The 22,695-nt window shown below is 41.5% G+C and overlaps 3 protein-coding genes across 3 annotated transcripts; 1 reads left to right on the forward strand and 2 right to left on the reverse strand.

Moving 5' to 3' along the window:
- Nucleotides 1-655: 655 nt before the first annotated feature.
- Nucleotides 656-4,279, reverse strand: exosc1 (exosome component 1). Its single transcript, XM_010742015.3, has 8 exons — nt 4,195-4,279; nt 3,286-3,401; nt 2,971-3,045; nt 2,773-2,861; nt 2,643-2,676; nt 2,487-2,537; nt 2,028-2,112; nt 656-1,811 (listed from the first exon to the last, which is right to left on the reverse strand). The coding sequence occupies exons 1-8, from the start codon at nt 4,220-4,222 to the stop codon at nt 1,705-1,707; spliced, it is 585 nt and encodes a 194-aa protein (XP_010740317.1). The 5' UTR covers nt 4,223-4,279; the 3' UTR covers nt 656-1,704.
- Nucleotides 4,280-5,646: 1,367 nt separating this feature from the next.
- Nucleotides 5,647-8,640, reverse strand: pgam1b (phosphoglycerate mutase 1b). Its single transcript, XM_010742014.3, has 4 exons — nt 8,229-8,640; nt 7,039-7,313; nt 6,749-6,929; nt 5,647-6,318 (listed from the first exon to the last, which is right to left on the reverse strand). The coding sequence occupies exons 1-4, from the start codon at nt 8,365-8,367 to the stop codon at nt 6,149-6,151; spliced, it is 765 nt and encodes a 254-aa protein (XP_010740316.1). The 5' UTR covers nt 8,368-8,640; the 3' UTR covers nt 5,647-6,148.
- A 1,763-nt stretch (nt 8,641-10,403) lies between these two features.
- On the forward strand, nt 10,404-16,542 carry pi4k2a (phosphatidylinositol 4-kinase type 2 alpha). The gene is made up of 9 exons (XM_027283482.1): nt 10,404-10,928; nt 12,428-12,628; nt 12,713-12,844; nt 14,097-14,250; nt 14,341-14,402; nt 14,490-14,589; nt 14,706-14,839; nt 15,030-15,089; nt 15,268-16,542. The coding sequence occupies exons 1-9, from the start codon at nt 10,590-10,592 to the stop codon at nt 15,427-15,429; spliced, it is 1,344 nt and encodes a 447-aa protein (XP_027139283.1). The 5' UTR covers nt 10,404-10,589; the 3' UTR covers nt 15,430-16,542.
- The last annotated feature ends 6,153 nt before the right edge of the window (nt 16,543-22,695 follow it).

The raw sequence follows: 22,695 nt of genomic DNA on the forward strand, positions 1-22,695 counted from the left end.
TGTAACTATCAGTTTATCATGTGATTCCAGGTCAGTCTCTACACCGAATTGCTTTTGTAGGTGCAAATGAACACACCTTCAGTCCCACTGATTATAATGAACACACATCCACATCACCTACACTTGAATGAAGATATATCTGCTTCAGATGTTAACAAATTTGGAGTGATGCCTATGAATTTCAGTGTTTTCCTCGGGGCACTTTGGTAGTGTGCACCCAACGTACAAAGGCTCAGCCCTCACTGCAGTGGCCTGGGTTCAACTCCAGCCTGCAGGCCTTTTTTCTGCATGTCGTTCCCTCTCTCTATCCCACCTCTGTCCAATAAAGGCAAGAAAAAAAAAACGTGTTCCCCAGAAGTTTGGATTCTTTTCATTACTTTCATTCTCATGGAAAGCAACTTAGACGTGTTAGATGACATTGATTTTACACATACCCACAACCTTTACTGTCAGTGTAATCAGTCCAGGATTGTTCATAGCATGAATGAAAGTATGGAGGAAATAAAGAGTGTGTGCGAAAGAATGCTTTGTGTTTTGTGTTTGATAAGATGATTTTCCCGCCGGTTGAATAAATGAGCAGCTAGAATCACACTTGTTTCTTCACTGAACACAAAAGCACATGCCTGAGCAGTCTGGATAAAAAGAGGAAACACACTGATGGTTCTGATAGTCATTTTATTCCAATCTTGCACATGAATAACATTTGTTGTAAAGTTTAAAAAAAGAAAAGTCAAAGTTCATTTTACTTTCCGCTTGTTTGTTGTAGGCTCATTTGTTTGGTCTTGATAATGTGCTAAAGTTTGACTATCACATGTACTTCAATATTCCGCGCATGGTAGCTGTGTTGTAACTCTGACTGAACGTCAGGCTTTCTAATCACATTCATTTCCTTTAAAACTGCCGTGTGGACAATGTGTCCATCAGTTTACTTGAAACTGGAAAAGAAAGGAAAAAAAGAGCCTGAGGAGATTAAAATGTCCTTAAACTAAATTAATGTCACTTTTATGAAGAAGGTTTAAAAAAACAACCCTATACATGACACCATGCAAATGAAGTTTCAGAGTGCTGCGTCACTGTTTGGTTGAATCCTCCATATTTCAGACCAAATACAGCCGCTGCCTTTTGAATGATCTCTCCAGTTATTTTACATGAGAGTGTGTCTGGGTCTCTTCTTAACCGAGCCTCGTGTTTAATGCAACCAGCGTCATGCACAGACTGCTTCATCCTTTGAGCGACCTGATGATCTGCTATTAACACTCATTATCATTACTCAGATGTGTTTAGCTTCTCAACATAGTGGTCACGTAGAATGTTTAGCAGCTGTGATGTAACATCTTACGAGAACTGAGTCAGACACAGTTCTAATCAGGCAATTTAAAGGCAACTTCAGAAAAACCACTGCACTGAATTTAGTTTAAAAAATAATCTTTTCAACAGTCGCTACATTGTTTGGAATACGTCCTGACAATTTTGCCGTTTGGTCTGATGCTTCTGTGTTTTCAAGCTGGCACAATCAAATGATGACACTGTGCAGAGGGAAGGAGCTATTGAAAAAAACACTTAAGAAAGACATGTAACCAGAAGTAGTCAGCGATATACACGTTGTGCAGTCTCTCGGGAAACATCAGAGTCGGGAGGCCGCTTGACGACGAGGAGGAAGGGGAAGCTGTGTGTTCCTTGTGGAAGAGAGAAGTTTCAGGGCTCTCAGGCCTGCAGGTATTCCGGCTGCACTCGCGCCACTTTGCGGAACTCTTTGACGTGTGTCTGCGGGCACTGCATCTCACACCAGCTGATGGGAACCATCTGGGCACCTGATTGACAAAAGAAAATGGGACCGAGGTGTGATGAAATGGAGACAAATGACATGACATGAACCATCTACAGTTATCTGGACAGTTAACTCTTGCACCACCTGGTGCTCAAACTGGATACTACCAATCTGCATTGCTGTGCTGGAATGCTGCAGAGTTTATGAGGTTTTACATAAAAACACAGAAAACGCCTTGAGCATGAATTCTGAGCATTACCTGATTCACTGTGTGCCACCACCACTCCCAGTTCATTCTCTGCTGTTGTCAACAAGTAGTTAGACTGCACGTCACCGAGAGAGATCTGACATCACAAGTCAAGGGGGTTAACAACACATGAGTAAAAAGCTTATATCCATCCCACGGAAGCGGCACTGTCCAATGAGTTCACTCACAGTGAATGTATACAGGTAGATGTAACTGGTGAAAATGTGCGTCTACCACAGATTATAATCATCACACCTTTTCAATAAACACAGACACACTTGTAGAGATCACAATAGCAAATATCTTTTGAGGTGATTTTGTTTCCGTGAACTGGTGTTTTGGAATTTGAGAGGAAATTAAATACTCACAGAAGCGTAAGCTGAATAGTTTTAATAGCTGATAAATTGTTTTCATCTGTCTCTTTAAAAAGAGATTGATTTGTCTTAGACCAGAGGGCCAGATGAAGGATACCACTTTCGCCAAGACGATGTCTCCGGGTCTGAAACTTTTGTACGTCTCCACCTGTAACAATAAAAACCAAAGCTTTAAGCTAAATATGTCATCTTAGGCTAATAAGTAAACAGAAGCTGATTGATGATCCATTTGAATACATGGAGTCAAACACACCTTGTCTTTCTCTGTTGCGCGCACATCTTCTTTTCTGTAGAGCGACAGGGAGTGGGCTCAGTATTAGGAACGATGCAGAGAAACATCCCAGAAAACATTGTTTCACTAAGGAGACCTTATAGTGAGTTACCTGATAGTCCCTCTGAAGCGATCCTTCAGTGGCGTGGAGCCAACATAAAGGATGTGAACCTTGGCGAACCTGGGGTTGATACTCGTCACCTGTCAAAGCAAAGAAGAACGCTTAGGGTTCATCTGTGCAAAAATCACTTTATCAGATCATCCAATCATAGAAACATGAAACAAAAGAGTATCTGATTTCTCTGCATACCTTACAGGTGACTATTGCTCCTACATCTGGTAATAGTTGTGCTTCTGTTTCCCTGACTACTGAGATCACTGGTAACTAGAAAGAGACAAAAATCCACATGTATAGATGCATAAAAACAAGTTCAGTTTCTAGGAATCGAGTCCTAAAGCGCCTGAAGAAAAGACCGGTCACACAAAACATGGTGCATATTTCATCACAGGCGCTTGAACCAACGAGCTTCACTTCAGTCACATTCACCAAAGGTTGCGAAACACCTTCAATCTGGCACTCCTACACGCCTTTCATCACGTTGCTCGTACCAAACACACCCCTCACCTCCTCTCCTTCATTTTTCTTGAGCACATAGCCTGCTAGTGAGGAATATATGTAGCCATGTCGCAGGTACACCCCCGTGCCGGGAATACAGTCTTCTACACTGCATAGCTTGTCACCTGGAGATAAACAAAAAGGGGGAAAAGACATCAACCTTTGTAGTAAAACACCAGAGCTTCTCTTACACTAACAAAATGGCATGGGTGTGTGTTTTATTTAGGCTGTCATCTGCAGACAGAATTGATCACATCAGATGAATTACACATGGATAAGGTTGATGCAATGATCTGTAACTATTCATGCCCAGACTTAACAAAAAGTCATGTAACCTTATCACTAAGGTGTCATTAAATGTTATTCCTGCATGGTCCTAACAGACAGACTGGTAACACATATTACTTTTGACACATCTTAAAGGTCACCATCGCTCTTGACATAATTGCACAGTGTTTAACATTTAGTTGACATTTCACACTGCACGCATAAAAAAAAATAAAAGTAGTTTTTACATGGGTGAGTCAAAACAAGTGAGAGAAGGAATGCTGCTGTCCTGCCTGAGGCGATGGGCAGGGCAGCAGATGAAACCTGCCGTGGAAAGTAAAAGTCAACACACACAACACACACACACACACACACACACACACACACACACACACACACACACACACACACCTTATATTGATTAAAATAACCACATATTAAAAAGTAAGTGAATGTAATGCCAGTTAACGCTAAAAGTCAAAGCCGAGCTCACGCATGGCAGCTGGGAATAATTAACAGTCAGTCTGAAGTTTTTAAATCAACCCAGCGACGTGTACAAGTCCCAAACAGAGCACTGAAGGAAAACAGCGGTCTAAAAACTGGTTTTAACTCCTTCATAAGTAAAAGAAACTTCAAATGTACGAGGCTCACCTGGAACACACAGCTTCATGGGCGACATGTTTTCGAGAAGAGCAGATCGTCAGTCGATTGGCTGTGACGAAGCGCTCGAGTTGATTCTGATTGGCCGGTCTCACGCTGAGCGGAAGGACGTTTTGGTCCGCCATGTTTGTTGAGGCACACATGGGCACCAGTCACATGTCATATGTTCTGCATAACACAAACTTCCATACACTTTTATAGGTTATATACGTACATTTACATACTTCACTTCAACTTATAATGAAAATGATACTAACACTGTAATTATTATAATCATTTTCTTGATTATTGGTTAGTGTGTTATGGCATGTAATTCCCTAATCTTTAGCATTAGCATTAACATTTCCAGATCAAATAAAATCAATCATTAACCAAAACCATGATTTTCACTTTTGCAGATTTAACCTGGAAATTCTTGTTGTCATTATAATTATTGCTGTCATTGTTGTTTTTGTAGAAAACCACCACAGAAAGACCTGTTCTGATTGGACTACAACAGAATGTTTTCTTAATAAATATATAAATAAATAATAAATAATATTGATGCTGTCCCAAGAGTTATTCTATGACTTTGAAATCTATACATCTGTGGTTTTGATGTCCAAAATCTGTGTTCTCTAGGAAGATACTGCCAAAGAGAACATAATAATTTACAGCTACTAAAATCATCCATCCATCCACCCATTTTCTGAGGAGGGTCACAGGTGGCTGCAGCCAATCCCAGCTGAGATTGGGCAAGAGGCAGGGTACACCCTGGATAGGTTACCAGTTCATCACAGGGCTGACACAGATACATTATAACACGTTGTGCTGCTATATTTGCCATATTTATCATGTTTATATTTTTTAGATTTGGCGTATTTCTTTTTTTTAGATATCTTTTACCTTGTTTATATTTTATATTTCATGTATATTATCGTTTGAACCAGGGATGTGAGGGAAACACTATTTCAACTGGACTCTGTATGTCCTGTACATATGGCAGCATTGAAAATAAAGTTGACTTGACTTGACTTGATAGAGACACGCAACCATTCACACTTACAGTCACAGCTCTATGGCTTCTGAAGTATCAATTAACCTATTAACTACATGTCTTTGGACTGTGGGAGGAAGCTGGAGTACCTGCAGGGAACTCACAGACACAGGTAAACATGCAAACTCCACACAGAAAGGCCCCAGCTGAGGTTCAAACAAAGCCAAGGAGAATGTAGTTTGAGTACAATCCTTATCCTAAGTCACAGTAGTTACGATGTATTTTTGTTATCCCCTGTACTATCAGTATAACATTACTCTGATAATACATGCCATGTATTATGTATGCAGCATAGTCTCTAGTAAATGTTTAATATTCTTTGTCATTTGAAACTGCACCCAACCATTCCTCCATAAATGCATGATTCATAAAGCCACTGGAAAATAAAATCAAACGCTGATAAAAGATTTCATCACATAATGGTTTACAACATTTATTTGTTTTCACAATGCCACAGCAAACAAAATCAGCAGTGCAGAGAACTTGTCCTTTTAACAACAGCCAGTGTTACTTTATAGGTTATACTGTTTTCACTGAGGTTCACTTACAGGGATCGTAAATAGGGAGGAATACTTGGAACGACTCTGCAGGGTTAGTCTACGTTTGCTCCTATTCTGGTGCTGGTCCCTAATTTTGCATTTTGGTCATTGCTTAAATCATAATACAGCTGAAATCCATTGTCTAATAATGAAATGTTTGAATATGTCACAAAATAAAGACCAATCAAATCAAACTCTAGATCTAGTTTGTTTGTGCGAAAGCTGGGTATCAAAATAAAGTGCACATTGTGTGTTTGTATGTATGCAAATCTGTGATGACAGTAACAGGAAATGACATAATAACTTTAGAACTGAACAGCACATGATTGGTCTGTACTCTAGCCCATCGGGGGTCGTGGTGGTGGGGTGTCTATTTCTTGGCTTTTCCTTGAGCAGCAACAGCTTCCATGGCCTTCTTGACGGTCTCCTCATCTCCCAGGAATTGCATGGGTCCTAAAGGCTTCAAGTTCTTGTCCAGCTCATACACGATGGGGATACCTGTGGGCAGGTTCAGCTCCATGATGGCCTCCTCTGACATACCTGGGAAACAGTAACAGACATGCAGAGGTTTTATGGAGGACAGGTTATGGGACATATTTGTTTTGACGGTCAGTCAACCAATGATAGATGAATATTTTATCTGAATATAAGAGTATATGATATGGCTAATATTTTCAAGTTATCCAACATCAAACCGACTACCCCCAAATTTGAACTTGAACTTTGATGGACCAAAGATTAATGTGACAGTGTAAATCAACTATGAGCCCCACAGACGGTAAGAAAATACTTCAGCATCCAGCTAACTTTTGTACAAAATTCATTAAATTCAGCGTCTGTAATCAATTCAGGCTGTAATTGTGTTAAATACTCCTTGATTCAGTGTTGAATAATATCAAGGTCATCAATAAATGTTCACTAACTTTCTGGAATTTAAGAGCGCCTCAAAAGTCTCTGTTCTGTCTCTTACCCTCGAGATGCTTGACGATGCCCCGCAGACTGTTTCCATGGGCAGCAATCAGCACCCTCTTTCCCTCTTTGATCTGAGGAACAATCTCTTCGTTCCAGAAGGGAAGTGCCCTGGCGATGGTGTCCTTGAGACTCTCGCAGCTGGGAAGCTGATCCTCGGTGAGGTCGGCGTAACGCCGGTCCTACAATGAAAGCCAAAGTTAATGTTTGAGGAGGAGCTTACACTGATGTAATAAAGATGTCTGAGAAAAAAAAAAGACACAATGCTCCTCTGTTTTTCTGTGGCGTCACCTTGCTTATGTTCTGATAGTAGTCATGCTCCTCATCCATGGACGGGGGAGGAATGTCGAAAGAGCGCCTCCAGATCTTAACCTGGGCCTCTCCGTGTTTAGCTGCTGTTTCAGCCTTGTTCAGCCCGGTCAGGCCACCGTAGTGGCGCTCATTGAGGCGCCAGGTCCGGTGGACAGGCAGCCACATCTGGTCGATGCTGTCCAGAACAAACCACAGGGTGCGGATGGCCCTCTTCAGGACAGAGGTGTAGCAAATATCAAATTCATAGCCAGCATCTGACGTGAAGCAGAGACAGGACATAAAGAAGATGTGCAAATTAGCATGTGAGGCAAAGAAAGGTTGTAGTGAAGCACATAATTCATATTCCCAATGAGTATCTTCTTTGTTTATTGCTTCTCTCCTATAATTTATACAGCTGCTTTTGCTTAGTCAGGGGCAGTGCTATACAGTATGGCATTCTGGCAGACTGTGGGCTCTGCAGAATGTGTCTGCAGGGGAGTTTTGGGTCACGCAAAACCAACAGGAGTGACAGAAAGAAACACGTCAAACAATGTTGAGGACTGAGAGGAGGATTGCAAATCTGCCCTGTGCCTTTCCCCTCTTCCCTCCACATACAAATCCAGCAACATTTCACTCAGCAAAGAGCAGTAAGAGCAGCAAAGACACAATCGACATGTTAGATCATTTGCTTGCATTTGTTTGATGGTGCATAAGAGTTTCTCTGCCGCCAATAAAGTTGTGTCTGATCCTGTGGGACCTGACCATATTTTTGTTTTAGACACTACATCCAAATATGAAATATGAAAAATGTTCCAACGTTACAATAAAATCATTACAGATATGTGTCACATGTGTAAAGATCACCTCTGCTGTTAAATTCACTACATAACACATATGAATCATTTATTTAGAAGACACATCAGGCGTGGAGAGGCCTCCAGAAACGTGCTCACTCCACATTATGTTGATTCAGACACTAACAGAACCATCCAGCCTAACAAACACAATGATGACCCTGCTGCCTCTCTGTCTGTCTCCCCACATGCTGCTGCTGCTGCCTTGTCTTGTGTCGCAGTGGGCCGACTACCTGTTTCCCTCATCCGGCAGAGTTGCATAAGCTCACAGTGGCCTAATCCAATGACCGAGAGAGAAAGCCTGATTAGGCCCTACCCTGTGACATTATCTGGTACCTTTCAGTGCCTGTCCTCCTCTCTTCGCCTCTTGCTCCCCGGTCTCGCTCAGGTCCGCGTCGAACCAGCCGCAGAATCGGTTCTCCTGGTTCCAGCAGCTCTCTCCATGGCGGATCAGGACCAGCTTGTACGCAGCCATCCTCACACCGATGCCCTCTGCGCTGTATTTCCGGATAATCTGGAGCGAGTGATTCTTTAAATGCCGCAGCGACCACCGCAGATTTGTCCTGATCCCGCCGCAACGATAAATCCGGCTGCAGAGACACGGGCGCAGTATTTTAGTATTTTAGATAGAGGACAGCGTGCGGTAGCTGTAGGTTTGTAAGACTTGGCTGGTCTGCACGGAACTTGACAGATCTCACGGCCCCGAGCGCTCTCTTCCTGTTGGTTTCCACCAATCGGAGGTCGAGCTGTGTGTGAGCCGGAGCAGGAGGGAGGCAGGAGGATGCGCACCGCGGCACGTCCACACACGCTCAGCAGGCTGGCGTCGGACCGTCGTACGGAGAAAATGAATAAACGTCATAAACGATCAGCATCAAGTGGAAAAAGTTACCAGTCTGTACATTTTCAAATATCAGTCAGTCACAAGATATTGCTAAATCAAATCAAATCAATTTTATTTGTATAGCCCAAAGTCACAAAGTACATTTGCCTCAGAGGGCTTTACAATCTGTACAGGGAGTGACACCCTCTGTCCTTAGACCCTCAGTTCCAGTGAGGAAAAACTTGCCCACAAAAACCCTTTAACAGGGAAAAAATGTGGAAGAAACCTCAGGAAGAGCCACAAACATCACAGATTATCCAAACACCAGCAACATCTGTATTCACCTACTTTTTTTTTATTATCTGAGATGCAGCACCAGCATCTCCTTAAGATTTAGGTACGCTTTAACCTTGAGTCTGGATCATACTTTGATCTAGGAATAGGTACTTTGATCTTCATTGATAGACCTAAACATGGCGAAGAACTATTAAAACTTTGAAAGGAACATATTTAAACATTAGTTGTTGAGAGCTGAAGGACTAGAAGCTTGTTAAATTGCAGTTCATGAAGACTTATGAGGACCTCATGGACTCAAGACGTGACTTGGACTTCCCCAGCAGTGACAGGAAGCGACTGTATTACTCATTGGATTTACAAAGTTGGGGTGTGCCAGTCTTGTAGAATATCCTTCAATAGTTCCTCATTCAAACCAAAATCTGCCCTGTTGAGTATGACATCAACTCCAGAGAGCTTCAGATGTTACTATCTCTGACCTTTAACCTTCCAACGGAGAGGGGAGCCATTCATTTATTTTTTGGAGAATGAGAATATGATTATAAATGTATGTTAATACAGGGAGAGGAAGAGATAACACGTAGCAATGACACTCACACGTGAATATGTAGATGCAACATCATGTATTTGTGAACATACATAACATTTGCACCTCAACAAGGTACTCTGACCGTTATGTGGCTGCAAGCATCACTATCACATGTTTCTTTTTTTTTCAAATGAGTAATATATTACATTTGACCTTTGATTATTCAGACATACTTACATAAGACATACGTTGTCTGAAATGTATGAATATTACCCTGACATGAACCAACAGTATAGATTAAGACAATGTATTGTTATCAATGAAAAATTGAATGTGCATGTGTCAAAACGGTGTCAGATACTTACTGATCTTGAAGATATGATTAAACTGTCCTGAGACACAGGGGGGGAAAGTGAGAAAATGAACACTGTCAAAGTTAAAGAAATATTCCTTTAAATTCCTCATATATATATATATATATATGACAGAACTGACAGAACAGAAACATGTACATGATTCACAGCATGTTGGTCCACTGAATCTTGACACATATAACAACTCTCAACATTTATTTATTACATTTTGTAAAAAAAATAAAATAATAATAAGAATAATAATAATAATAAGAAGAAGAAGAAGAAGAAGAAGAAGAAGAAGCGTTAAAACACTTGTTGACCCCATGTAACTGTACTCCTCTCTGTCATGTTTATCAAAGACTTCTTTATGTGTGGACTTATTGGGTTAACTACGGTGTCACGTGTCTTACGTGGGAGGAATTATTGTGTCCAATCAGCAATAGAGAGCATGTTATTGACAGGAGCTCTTGAACGCTGATTGGTTAACCATCAAAACATTTAATGGATCCCGCCTCTTCCCGGAAGCTGACAGTCATCTGACTTTTCTTTTTTTTTTCTGTTTCCTTGTTAGCCGCAGTTGGTACTAGCCAACAAAACAAGCGTCCCACTTTGTCCCCTTCTTCTGTTTCGTCCCTCTTCTGTCTTTTCTTCGCACTCTCCGGGGACTTGAAGTAACCCCTCGTCCACCCTCCAGCGTCATGGACGAGACGAGTCCGCTTGTCTCTCCTCTCCGGGACTCCGGTGATTTCAGCTACTGTCCCACAGAGCCCACAAGCCCCCGAGGCGCGTTTGGAAGCACACCGGGCTCGGTGGTGCGCATCCCGGCCGGCAGTCCTGGGCGCAACCGGGAGAGACAGCCGCTCCTCGATCGGGACCGTGGGAGCTCGCCGCGGGAGCCCCACAGAAACGAGTTCCCGGAGGATCCCGAGTTCAGAGAGATCATCCGAAAGGCCGAGCGAGCCATAGAGGAGGGCATCTACCCGGAGAGGATCTACCAAGGATCCAGCGGGAGCTATTTTGTCAAAGACTCACAGGGGGTAAGAAGAGGAGCTGCTAGCTTTCATCTACCCTTACTGCTGCTGTGATGCTCCATTTAGCTGTCTCATGACTGGTCTGTGAAGTCCTGGGTGATGTGTTTGTGATGCAGCCACTGCAAGACTGTTTTCATGTCGCTTAAAAAGAAAAGGCCTCTACTAAAGTAGCCTGTGATGACTTGGCAGATAGGCTGGCAGGCATGTAAACACAACACGAACCTGCACTTTGTAGTTCAAACTGATCAACTCTCTCTCTCATGGAGTAGAAAATGATAGAATATGACTTTATTGTCCAACAAGGACAACAACACAGACAGTATGAATACCAATGAACAGTTTAAACAACATGAGGAAAGGTTTTTTCCAAATGAAATCTATAAGACTTGAGAAAATCAGTTGACGGTTGCATAAATGATGTTGCCAGTTTGTTCCCGTTTTTCACCGTATTACAAGACATACAGTTTCTTAGCTCCTTCTAAACACTTTGATCATCAGTGTGACTGCAGCTGTGCTGGCAGGTAGTTTGTTAGTGAACCTCCATCTCTGACCAGCTGCCACAACAACAACAACAACAACAACAACAACAACAACAACAGCAGCTTTACTGGTTTCATTGCTTTTCACCTGCCTTGCAAGCAAGACACAGAATTAGCACAACCTACACGCCAAATGCTTGGTGAAATCTGAGCCTTGACTCAGCCATTTGGCGCCCTGATTGCAAGTCTGAGCAAAAGAACAAAGTCTTGAACACCTAATCGAACAGAAGATGCTGAGCACACACGTCTGATTTGCCGCGGCACTTGTAATCACTTTTTTTTTTTTTCTGCGACAAATCGAGGCGTCAACACTTTGTCTCTTTCTAATCGTGCAAGAATATTGACAGTAAACTTTAATCAGCACTGCTGGAGCCGACCAGTAAAAGTCTTGAGCAACTCACAGATACTGTCCTCATATCTACAGTGCTCAATGTTCAGTACATGGTTTTAAAAGAAAAAGGAAGTGTGTGTTTGGGCGTTGTGACTGGATCCTCACATATTTCACTTATTGTATATTCATTCTCTTAATGACAAGATAGTCGAGGCCTTTTATGTGCCACTTTCTCCACTCACTGAAGGCTTACACAACAGAAATAAGTATTCCGAGCGTGTCCGAGGTTTTTATCCAATCACCTCCCCTTCTCCTGTTTCTTTACTTACTCACCAATGTGCTTAGGAGTCATGTGCTAGCTCCCTGTAAGAATATAATTCTTTTCGATGACCAAGTTTCACGTTGTAATCGGTGTGTGTGTGTGTAAGCGTGTGTGTCATACTACCGTAATGCAACATGTGACTTCCTATACACAACTTAAAACACCCTTAATCTTTCTGTAAAGACAGTTTGTAGTTTTAACTTCAGTTCATGCTTTATACCCAACAGAACCTTCCTTCTCCTTTCTTAAACGTTCCTTCCCTAATTCTCTGCCCTTTCTCTTCCCCGACTGTCCTTCTCACTGTCCCCTACAGAAAATCATCGGCGTGTTCAAACCTAAGAATGAAGAGCCCTATGGCCAGCTTAACCCCAAGTGGACAAAGTGGCTCCAGAAACTTTGTTGTCCTTGCTGCTTTGGCCGTGACTGTTTGGTCCTGAACCAGGGTTACCTCTCGGAGGCCGGGGCAAGCTTGGTCGATCAGAAACTGGAGCTCAACATCGTTCCCAGGACCAAGGTAGAGACGGACACGCACCACCTGACAAAGGCAGCAAACCATCTGACAAATAGCAAGTCTCTTAATCAATCTTTTGCGCTCTAGGTGGTGTATCTGGCGAGTGAAACATTCAACTACAGTGCTATAGACAGGGTGAAGTCTCGAGGAAAGAGGCTAGCCCTGGAGAAGGTGCCTAAAGTGGGTCAGCGCTTCCACAGGATTGGACTGCCACCAAAGGTAATCTGATGAATTGTTTTATTACGTTACATTACATTACATTACATTACATTCACTGGTGAATTTCTGTGTAACTTTAACCAAATTTCACCCTCAAAAGTCTTGGAAAAAAAAACTATCGAATGTTTCTCTGAATGGCTTTCAAAACTTTGCCAGTTGTTTGGCATTAATTGTGATATTTACAGTTAATAATTCAATTCTGCCATCAAATGTCATAGCTGGCTGCGGCAGAAATTCACACATCTGCTGTGATTCACAGGAGAATGCAGCACAAAGGTTCAAAGTTCAGTCTTGACTGACTCAATTTTGAAGCTTTTACTGGGCATTTCAATCAAAAAAATACATTGCTAAGCAACAAAAAGACAAGGGAGGGATTTGATTTGAATAATTATGAATATTATTATATTGATTTCCTGACTGATTCCTGATAAATTTTCTGAGTAGGGAAAATATAGTAGGCCTACACAGGTTTTTAGCATCTTGTTTTATTCTTTAAACATGGCGTAGAAACAGATTAGAAAATGCTTGTGACTGTGTGCTGCTAATGTTATTATAACATCTTTACCCTCGGTAACAGACGTGCTGCACTCGTGCATAGTGTGTGAGTGTCAAATTCCTGGAATTTAAGCCTATGTTGCGTAGACAAGATGTTTCAGCAGATTGCTGGTGTTTCAACCCCTACTTATAATTGCAATTTTCTGGATAACGAAAAGCAATGTATGTATCATCTTTCTTCGTGAAGGTAAACCACGCTTTGGGCTTCCTTCCTCTTCCTCCTGCCACAGCATGAGTTTGATGTTATTGGTTTGCAATGCTTAACTGTCAGACAAACATGCTGATACTGAAGAAAAGATTTGAAAAGCTCAGAGGCAAATGATTCTGATGGATTAGATATTTTGGCATCTGTCAATTGGGAACGATTCACATTCCTCTATGACACTGCCGGGCTTTTCAGCAACAGACTGCTACTCTCACCATGTAAGAAGAAGCGCTGACCACCAACCGTGGTCAGACTCCTAAACACAAGCATGACTTTATTCAGCTTGATCTTTTTCTATACATTTCATATATATATGAATAATTTCTCATCCACCTTGTCTATACGAGCTGCTTGTGACAAGTGAATTTCCCTGGTGTGGGATCATTAAAGTCTCTCTAATCTTATCTAACAAAAAAAAAACACATCTTGTGGGATTTTAGGGGACATTGCGATGTAAAACCTAAACACCCTGATCTGTTGCTTTTCCCGCAGGTTGGTTCCTTCCAGCTCTTTGTTGACGGATACAAGGACGCAGATTTCTGGCTGCGGAGGTTTGAGGCAGAGCCATTGCCTGAAAACACCAACCGTCAGCTCCAGCTTCAGTTTGAGCGGCTCGTAGTCCTCGATTACATCATCAGGAACACAGGCATGTAGTCAGCCCGCTCAGCACAAACTGTGCAACTCTGGGTTTTTTTTAAAATAGGATTTCTAAATTGGATTTTTGGTGTTCTTCTAGACAGGGGAAATGACAACTGGTTGCTGAAGTATGACTGTCCCATGGATCCTGTTGGAAATAGGGTGAGGACACATACACACACACAGTTTTTTTTTAAAGTGTTGATACCAGTATATCTCTATTTATTATCTGTATCTTTATCTCTGTAGGACACAGACTGGGTGGTAGTAAAGGATCCCATCATCAAGCTGGCAGCTATAGACAACGGTCTTGCCTTTCCCCTCAAACACCCTGACTCCTGGAGAGCCTGTAAGCAACGTTTGTTTAAAGACCCCCCCCCCACCCCTTGTCACTGTATTATTAACTTTCCGGCTCTTTATAAGGAGTGTACAAGATAATTAAGAGTTTCATTGTCCAATCACCAGACCCGTTCTACTGGGCGTGGCTTTCCCAGGCCAAAGTTCCTTTCTCCCAAGAGATCAGGGAGCTGGTCCTGCCCAAACTCTCCGACCCAAATTTCATCAAAGACCTGGAAGAGGACTTGTATGAATTATTCAAGGTATGCAGAGACTCAGATGTAAAAGTATTCAGCAGTATTTTATTTAGCATTTCCAGACTGAAGTGGTGACAATGTAAGTGAGTGAAATGTGAGAATCTGGCTGAGTAATGGACGCTGATGGAGAGGATGACTCAGTCCTTTTTAGCTGTGAACATTATGTTCAACGTGTATTGTCTGCTGTGTCTCACAGAAAGACCCTGGTTTCGACAGAGGACAGTTTCACAAACAAGTAGCCGTAATGAGGGGGCAGGTGAGTTTTAAGCTGGCACTGTATTTAAATAAACAATGAAGCTTTCTGCCTCATCTTTTTCAGCAATTTGATGTACTAACTGATCCTTCTTAGATTAATCTCTTTACTTTAAAGCATAAATTCACCTGTTTTCAAACTTCTAAACTTACATTTTCTTTCTCCTTTTTTTTATCCCAAGATCCTGAACCTGTGCCAAGCCCTGAAGGACGGTAAAACACCCCTGCAGTTGGTCCAGATGCCTCCAGTAATTGTCGAAACAGCCAGAGCACCTCAGAGAGCCAACAGTGAGTCCTACACACAGAGCTTCCAGAGCAGAAGACCCTTCTTCACCTGGTGGTAGGAACAGCTCGCCAAAGAGGAAGAAGAGAAACAGCAGGAAGCCGGAGCGAGGAAAGAGAGAGTGAGAAGTGTTGATGTGTGCAGATGGAAGACTGGGCAGAATCTGAGAGCACCAGTGTCTGGTCCCAGAAATGGAAATAACCATCACCCTCCCATCCTCTCCTTATGGATATTTTAATTACACAGTGAGTGAGTGGGTGGAGAGACGAGGCCAAGAGAGGAAGAATTTCATAACATAGCTTCCTTTGTCTGCCTCCGTGCCTTGTGTGGATGTCGAGGAAGAGTTAATGCCTAAATGATAAAGATTCTGTACCGTCCGTTGAGAGGCAGAAAGATTTCAGTGAGATGTCAGACTTTTCTTTCGGACACCTGGGTGCACATAATGTTTGCTCACAGACACACACATCGGTCACAAGCCTCTGATACTTTGTGTTTTGATAGGAGATGTTGCATTCCATGTTTTTTCTTTTTTTGTTTGTTTTTTCACCCTTCATACCTCTCTGCCTTTTCATATTGACCTGCATATTCCCTCCCATGCAGCAAATAAGCCCTGGGCTGGTGAAAGCAGTGGTGCCACTAGTGAAGATCACAATTTTAGTTTTTAACAAACGAGAAGTTTGTTCATTGTGGTTCAAGTTTTGAAGATTAGGATACTGGGCACTCAGTGGTGTGTATGTCTTTACACAATGAACACAAGCCATGTGAACTGGTTTCACACTTACTCACTGCTCGTCCTAACTGTTCAGATTAGGATCTGCAAGTCATCTGGAGTGATGCTGAAAAAGAAAGGCACTTTTGGTTAAAGAAAAACTCTTAAAGCTCATGACTGCCTCGCCCAATTTTTCTTCTTTCACCGACGAGTTAAATCATCGGTGAAGAAGTAAGAATTATCCCATCTGCAAGCAGGCGGAGCGAGGTCGGTGATTCCCCAGACCACAAGCTCCTGCTTGTCTCGGCCATGTTGATTTCTATTAATTTTCTGGCTCGCGGGGTGGACAACAAAGTAACTTCCTGCTGTACTGAACTGACATAAAATGTATTGTGACAATGCACTGTATAATTTGTATGTAATATTTAATGATAGATTATAATTAAAACATATTACATTAATACAGATGACTTGTGTGTTTGTGAATGAGAAAAGGTACACGACACAAATACGAAAAATTCCGCTAGACCTCCGATGCTTTATCATACTCTGTCAATCAGTGCTGGCTATAATTACAACCACAAGTAATTGAAAAAATGTTTGTCCAATAATAATATGCTATTAGTCAATTAAGGCCCCTATAATTCATATGTTTTATTCACAATTGATTGCCATGGAAAATTACAACCCTGGTTCCCAAAAGATAGGGACACTGTGCAAAACAGAATGCAATGATTTGTAAATCCTTTTCTCCCTTCCAATAAAGTTGTGAGAGAGACAAGAAAGTTATGGGATGTTCAGCTAATCAGTAACCTGTGATAGTATGATTAGATGAGCATCTTCAAAGGCTCACTTGTTCACAAGTAAGAATGTGGTGAGGTTCACTACTTTATGAAAAGAAAATTACATTTAGTGATTTAGCTGATGTATTTATCTAAAGTGACAATAAACGTAAAGTGCAATGAGGACGTGTTAATGCAACAATAAGTGCTACTCACATTTGAAGGTATGTACATTTGAATGTAGGGAGGGATGCTCCTGCTCTGGTATGATCTGGTAGCATGTTCCACCAACGGGGAACAACATATGACAAATGTTTGGATTGCTTTGGGTGAATGGCAGAGCCATGTGTCATTCATTGGAGGAGTGCAACAATCAAGGAGAAATGTATGCCTGTATAAGGATATTTAAGTAGGTAGGTGCAGAACCGGAGACCACTCGATAAGCAGTGGGCTAACGTGCCCTGAGTTGATTAAAGACCAGGCAGGCATAAATCATCTGAAAGGGTTTCACTGTGCAGGATGGGAGGCCCTTCAGGAGGGCGTGACAGAAATCGAATTGTGAGATGACCACAGCCTGTATTAGGAATTCCGTAGCATGTTAGACCACAATGGACCTTTAAAAACATAATTTTATAAAAAAATATCACATTGACTTGGAAACACTGTAAACACAGTTCATCACTGCATCAACAAATGCAAGTTAATACTCTACAATGCAAAGTGAAAGCCATATCAACAATAGCCAAGCATCGCTGACTTCTCAGAGTCTGAGCACATCTGAGATGGACTGACGGACAGTGGAAAAGTGTGCTGTGGTCCATAATTGAAACTGAAGTTGAAATTGTTTTTGGAAATCATGGACGTTGTGTCTGAGAAGAATTTTCATATCATTGCATCCTGTTTTCATTTACATTTTACACAGTGTGCTACCTTGAATCAAAGTTGTATTTCCATTTTTCTTTTTTTTGTGTCTTTCAGCTTGTTGTTTTGGTTTTATGGCCCACATTTTTAATGTCTTGGTTCACTCTAACTGCTCTCGTTAGCATTGTTTCCAGCTTCAGACAGCTGTTTTTAGCACACTAACTACTTGGTACCAGAAGGACAGACACACAGAGTTATCGACTAGCTGGTGAACATAGTGCAGCATTAATTTTCTTCCAGCAATATCTTTAATGGTTTCAAAGACTTCCAACAACAACAAAAAAACAAAACAAATGTGCTATGTGCTCTCATCCAGCAAGAGAAATATCAAAGGCAAATAGATTATTGTCCAACATTAAATTAGGCCTTCTCTTACATGTTCGACATTTGGAGATAACAGAATGCAAAGAACAATAATACATTAAACATATATAAGTAATAAAAAAAATAATTTCAAGCAGTAAACAAACAAACAGAAATATCTTTCCTATGTGTATGATGTTTGTCAGGGTTTAAACCTAAAATGAAAGGGTCTTGAGGGTATGAACAATATACTCTCCAGAGCTTGTTTAAACTCCCTCCACTATTGAACGTTATGTCTTTCTCAATTACAGTGACAAAAGGTTTCTTGTGTTCACATAATACACAAATCTGGGATGAGACTATTATATCCATTTAAGCTTTCTGGTGTCACATATGTCTATATCAGTTGGGCTTAGGAACATAAAATTCTACAGTCCAGACAATGTTGTGTCGTCAAGGTAAAACACTGATGACCCTGTCCACAGCAGTGCTTTGTTATACATCTGTGTCATGAAACCCATAACATCCTGGATTAGGAATGCACTTAAAGTGCACTTAAAAAATATCATTCAATGCAGTGTTATAATATCCATTTACTTGGTGTACCTTCACAAATTATGTTGTACTAATGTACGTTGGAAACAAAAGCCGCTCGAACATGCCTGGATTGGAACGGGTCGGTTTTTAGTGGAGGATGCGGTGAAGGTAGCGTTCAGAGTGCCTGGTACACTCCTGTCTTGCCATATCCAACCTCCATGAGGAGAGTTTGAAGGGATTTGGGCTCTCTTGGATGTCTTCCTCAGTCCCTGGAAGAAATTCACCTCTGCTTGTTGCTATGTTGGCCTCCTCATCCTCAATAATGCAGCCGGATGATGGTTCCTCAATCCTGGTAGACAGGGAAATAACTGGTATAGCTCAGCTACAGATATAGTTACATATTATATTAGCCATTAGATCTGGTCAAAGCATGCACTAAGGAAGGGAGAGGGGCAAAAGAGCCATTTGTGACTAAATGTGGTGGAGAGAGCCTCAAAATGGCTGTGGCTCAAAAGCAGCACAAGACTCATGAGGAGAAAGTAGCTGACTTGCCAGCTGGACACAAGCTGAGATCTGATTAACCTCTGTTTGGTTGCCTCGAGGTTTAAAGACTGAATATGACTGAAAAAGCTTCACAACAACCCCTTATCATTTGCCCAGAAGAATTACAGGACACATTTGCACAGCCTCTGATTATTATCTGTTCATAATACAGCCATGATCCTACATTAACTACTATCATCTTTTATTTCTCAGGGAAATGAAAAGAAAAATAGTGATTAATTAACCCACAGAGTTATGCTGAAGAAGTGATTATGAAACCATGCTAGCAGCTGTGAGTCTTCTCAACTGTGCTGTATCTAGATGGTGCTTGGGGCTAAATGCTAAGATAATGTTAAAATGGTACTGAGCAAGTACAATGTTGAGTGTCAGCATACTAACGTACTAATTAGCACCAAATATAAAGTACAGTGGTAAATTGGATTATAATTTGTTTGGCATGTATTTGGCAATCTATCAAATAGTTGTCAAAATATTTTGTGGCGGCACACAGTCTGACATTGTCAGCTCCAGATCCATGCTGCTAAAAAAATGTTGCAGTACACCATTTTGTTATAAGTACACCGCCCTGTAAACTCGCACCACCATTTTAACTTTATGTGGCTCTTCATTCGGTCCTTCAACAAATCTAATTACGTCTCAGTGAGGAATGTCGAAAGCAAAGCGTGACAGTGTGTGTGTGTGTGTGTGTGTGTATGCGTGTGGTATGTTGAGAGAGGAAGACAGTCTTGTGAGGTCATGCTGAGGTTGTTAAACACATGACAATTCACACAGTGCAAGACTCAGAGGGAGTGTGGAATCACACATCTAGCCTTAATATATCACTTTTCACATACTTTCTATACTTTTTGTTGGCCTTGTGCCATTTGACACTGTCATTTACCTTAGATATCCTGATGATTTGAGCCACTTGTGGTCTTTGTGTCCCTCTGTTCTGATGCCTGTTTTATTCCTAGCTCGGACTCGGAGTCCCACCAAGGCCTGGGCCAGCCCTGACTCATCCACTCCCTCCTCCCCTTCCTCCTCTGTTTGCTCAATATCTGCATCCATCCCTCTCCACACCAGCTTTGCCCGATGTTCAGCGTCTCGGTCTCCTGCCGTGCTGAACAGCTTGTGCAGTTGGTGCAGGTTGACACCTGTAAAGATGTTGGAGCACCCTGACTTCCTGCGCCATCGATTGGAAATTTTCCACTGCACAGGCAGACCATCCTCAGAGGAGGTGGATGCTGGGGCCTCTGCCATGTTGTGACGGTGGAGAGCTTCCTGGTGGTGATATAAGGACAGGAGGACAGTCTCAAGGGTAAAGTTGAGAAGGCTGAAAGGAAGGTAAGTTAAACTGGGAAAGCGGGGGAGGGGAGGAAAGAGAGGAAATTGGTAAACAAGAAAATCCTTCAGCCTTCAGCCAGTACACACATTTCCATGGCTGCAGCCAAAACACCTGATTACCTCAGCCACTCTTTCCTGTGTGATAAGGTCTTATCTCATTATTTAGAGGTTAAATAAGTATGTTGGTAACACACATACATGTGAATACATGGTCAGTCAATAGTCCAGAATGGAGTCTGACTGATATGTTGGTCGGTGCAAATAGATCAGTTAACTCTATATTACTGTTGTTAACAATATGTTATTTGTTGACTGTTCTGAGTACCTTTGCTTAATAACATTGGTGCAAAATCCACATAGAAAAGGTCTATCTTCGTCCTAGTACAAAAATTCACATTCACATAAATTTACCCCCCCTAAAATCAGTATCGGTCCCAGTAATCCCATATCAGTCCAACTCTAGTCCAAAACACAAAGAAATGTAATCTTATATTATAGCAAACATAGACAGCCACAAAATATTCACCTGTAGAGTCTTGGCATATTTGCTATAAAGATAGTGACTGTCATCAAAACAGACGTTGAATAATTTTCTGTTGATTGATTAATCGATTAAATGACAGATTTGACTGGAATATGCACATTTTTTCAAACGCAGTTCAAGTGCCCCAGTCTCCTGTAACAAGACACTTTACTACAAATGAAAACCCATGCCCCTTCATAATCTACATTTTGAGTGATTAACTTGGCTATTTCCTGAGTAACTTACTTTTAGGTGATGCAGGTTTTTAACTAGACAGTGCATGGAAAAGGGATGAGGAGAAATCAGTGTTGTACACATCTCAATTCACTATACAGCAGTCTTTTGCTATACAAAATAATTGTTAAAATGTTAGTATAAGTCAATCTTACCTTTTTACCTGCCTATTCCGAAACAGTCAATTGCACATCTCTTATTAATTCAGTTAATTCAATAAAAAGTAGGCTCTCCTGGCTGATACTGTTCACAGCTTATGTTGAGTTTACACTACAGGTAAAAGAATGTAGTAGTATGAGAGTGCTTACCTTGCCCTCTGTAGTTTGAATGAGACAAACTCTAACTATGCACCACAGACAGACACACAACCTGATTATCTAACCCGCATCCAGCCTCCAACCCTTATGCCAAGCCGACCCATTTCCGACGTGCAAGGCCTCTGGGCAATATAAAGGAACAATCAAAGAGTAATCCATTAATGACGTTAGTGCCGATGTGCTTACCTGACAACCAGAGCCAGAAAAACCCAGTCCAACAGGACAAGCAAACACCGTAGCCTCCTGCTATTTAAAACAAACCTTACACATACTCTGGTTTAAGCTGTAAGTAGCACCTAGAGACAGTAAACAGAACATCTTAACCTTCAAAGTAACCAGTGGGTGCAAAATAACCACTCCAGTTACTATCTAACCATAAAATGACACATTTTTCTTTTAAATACAAACACAAATACAGTAATAGTCTACATCAGAACTGTACTTAAATACATTACTTGAGTACTTTTTTCAAACACTAGTAATTTAATTAAATCTAATTGTTGTAGTAAAGCTTAGTTTCTTGCACCAGGTTATTTAACAACAATCTGTGTGCCTAAAGTCTGCAAGTTTGAGGATATACACTATAAAACCATCATAGCTCCAATCTGCAGTGCTTATACAGTAGCTAGCCTTGATGCTTGCATTTTTTTAATGCCATTCCCTGTACACAAAGTCTGCACTGTGGCTAGTAACCCCCACTATACCCTCAGAAGCATTAAGAGATCTGCTGAGAAATAGTTTGTTGGTCAGAACAGTCAGTCAGCTTGATTTCATACAACAACAGGATACCTAAATGTTCAATTAACAGCCTCTCATGCATTTTCCAAGTGCTTATAATTGAGATGAATGGCACAAAATCTCAAGTTGGTAGGCCTAGGTAGTCCCAGACCCAATGTTAAATTGAACAGGTTGCTACTAATATCAGATGCTTGATGCCTGTGCTGCATCATGCCAGACTAGTTTGATAGGAATAGATCTGTTGGTATAACGATTGGCCACTAGGTGGCGCTGCCTTTAGACAGGTAATCTGAGGGGGTGATGGGGTATTCAGACTGCAGCCTGAATGCAGTTTGTTAACATTATTTACTGCTGGGTGATGGATACATTTATTAGC

The sequence above is a fragment of the Larimichthys crocea genome, chromosome X (assembly GCF_000972845.2).
Source record: "Larimichthys crocea isolate SSNF chromosome X, L_crocea_2.0, whole genome shotgun sequence".
Lineage (NCBI taxonomy): Eukaryota > Metazoa > Chordata > Actinopteri > Sciaenidae > Larimichthys > Larimichthys crocea.

Bases quoted from the DNA above. Each gene is read 5' to 3' on its own strand.
- pi4k2a (XM_027283482.1), top strand. From the start codon at position 10,590: ATGGACGAGACGAGTCCGCTTGTCTCTCCTCTCCGGGACTCCGGTGAT. The intron at 12,845-14,096 runs GTAATCTGATGA...CTTTTCCCGCAG, and splicing joins GGATTGGACTGCCACCAAAG to GTTGGTTCCTTCCAGCTCTT. The intron at 15,090-15,267 runs GTGAGTTTTAAG...TTTTATCCCAAG, and splicing joins TAGCCGTAATGAGGGGGCAG to ATCCTGAACCTGTGCCAAGC.
- pgam1b (XM_010742014.3), bottom strand. From the start codon at position 8,367: ATGGCTGCGTACAAGCTGGTCCTGATCCGCCATGGAGAGAGCTGCTGG. The intron at 7,314-8,228 runs GTACCAGATAAT...GCTTCACGTCAG, and splicing joins AGGAGGACAGGCACTGAAAG to ATGCTGGCTATGAATTTGAT. The intron at 6,319-6,748 runs GTAAGAGACAGA...ACTGTTTCCCAG, and splicing joins CATCGTCAAGCATCTCGAGG to GTATGTCAGAGGAGGCCATC.
- exosc1 (XM_010742015.3), bottom strand. From the start codon at position 4,222: ATGTCGCCCATGAAGCTGTGTGTTCCAG. The intron at 2,538-2,642 runs GTGTGTTTGACT...TTATTGTTACAG, and splicing joins GCGCAACAGAGAAAGACAAG to GTGGAGACGTACAAAAGTTT. The intron at 2,113-2,486 runs GTATCCTTCATC...TTGTGATGTCAG, and splicing joins ACATCGTCTTGGCGAAAGTG to ATCTCTCTCGGTGACGTGCA.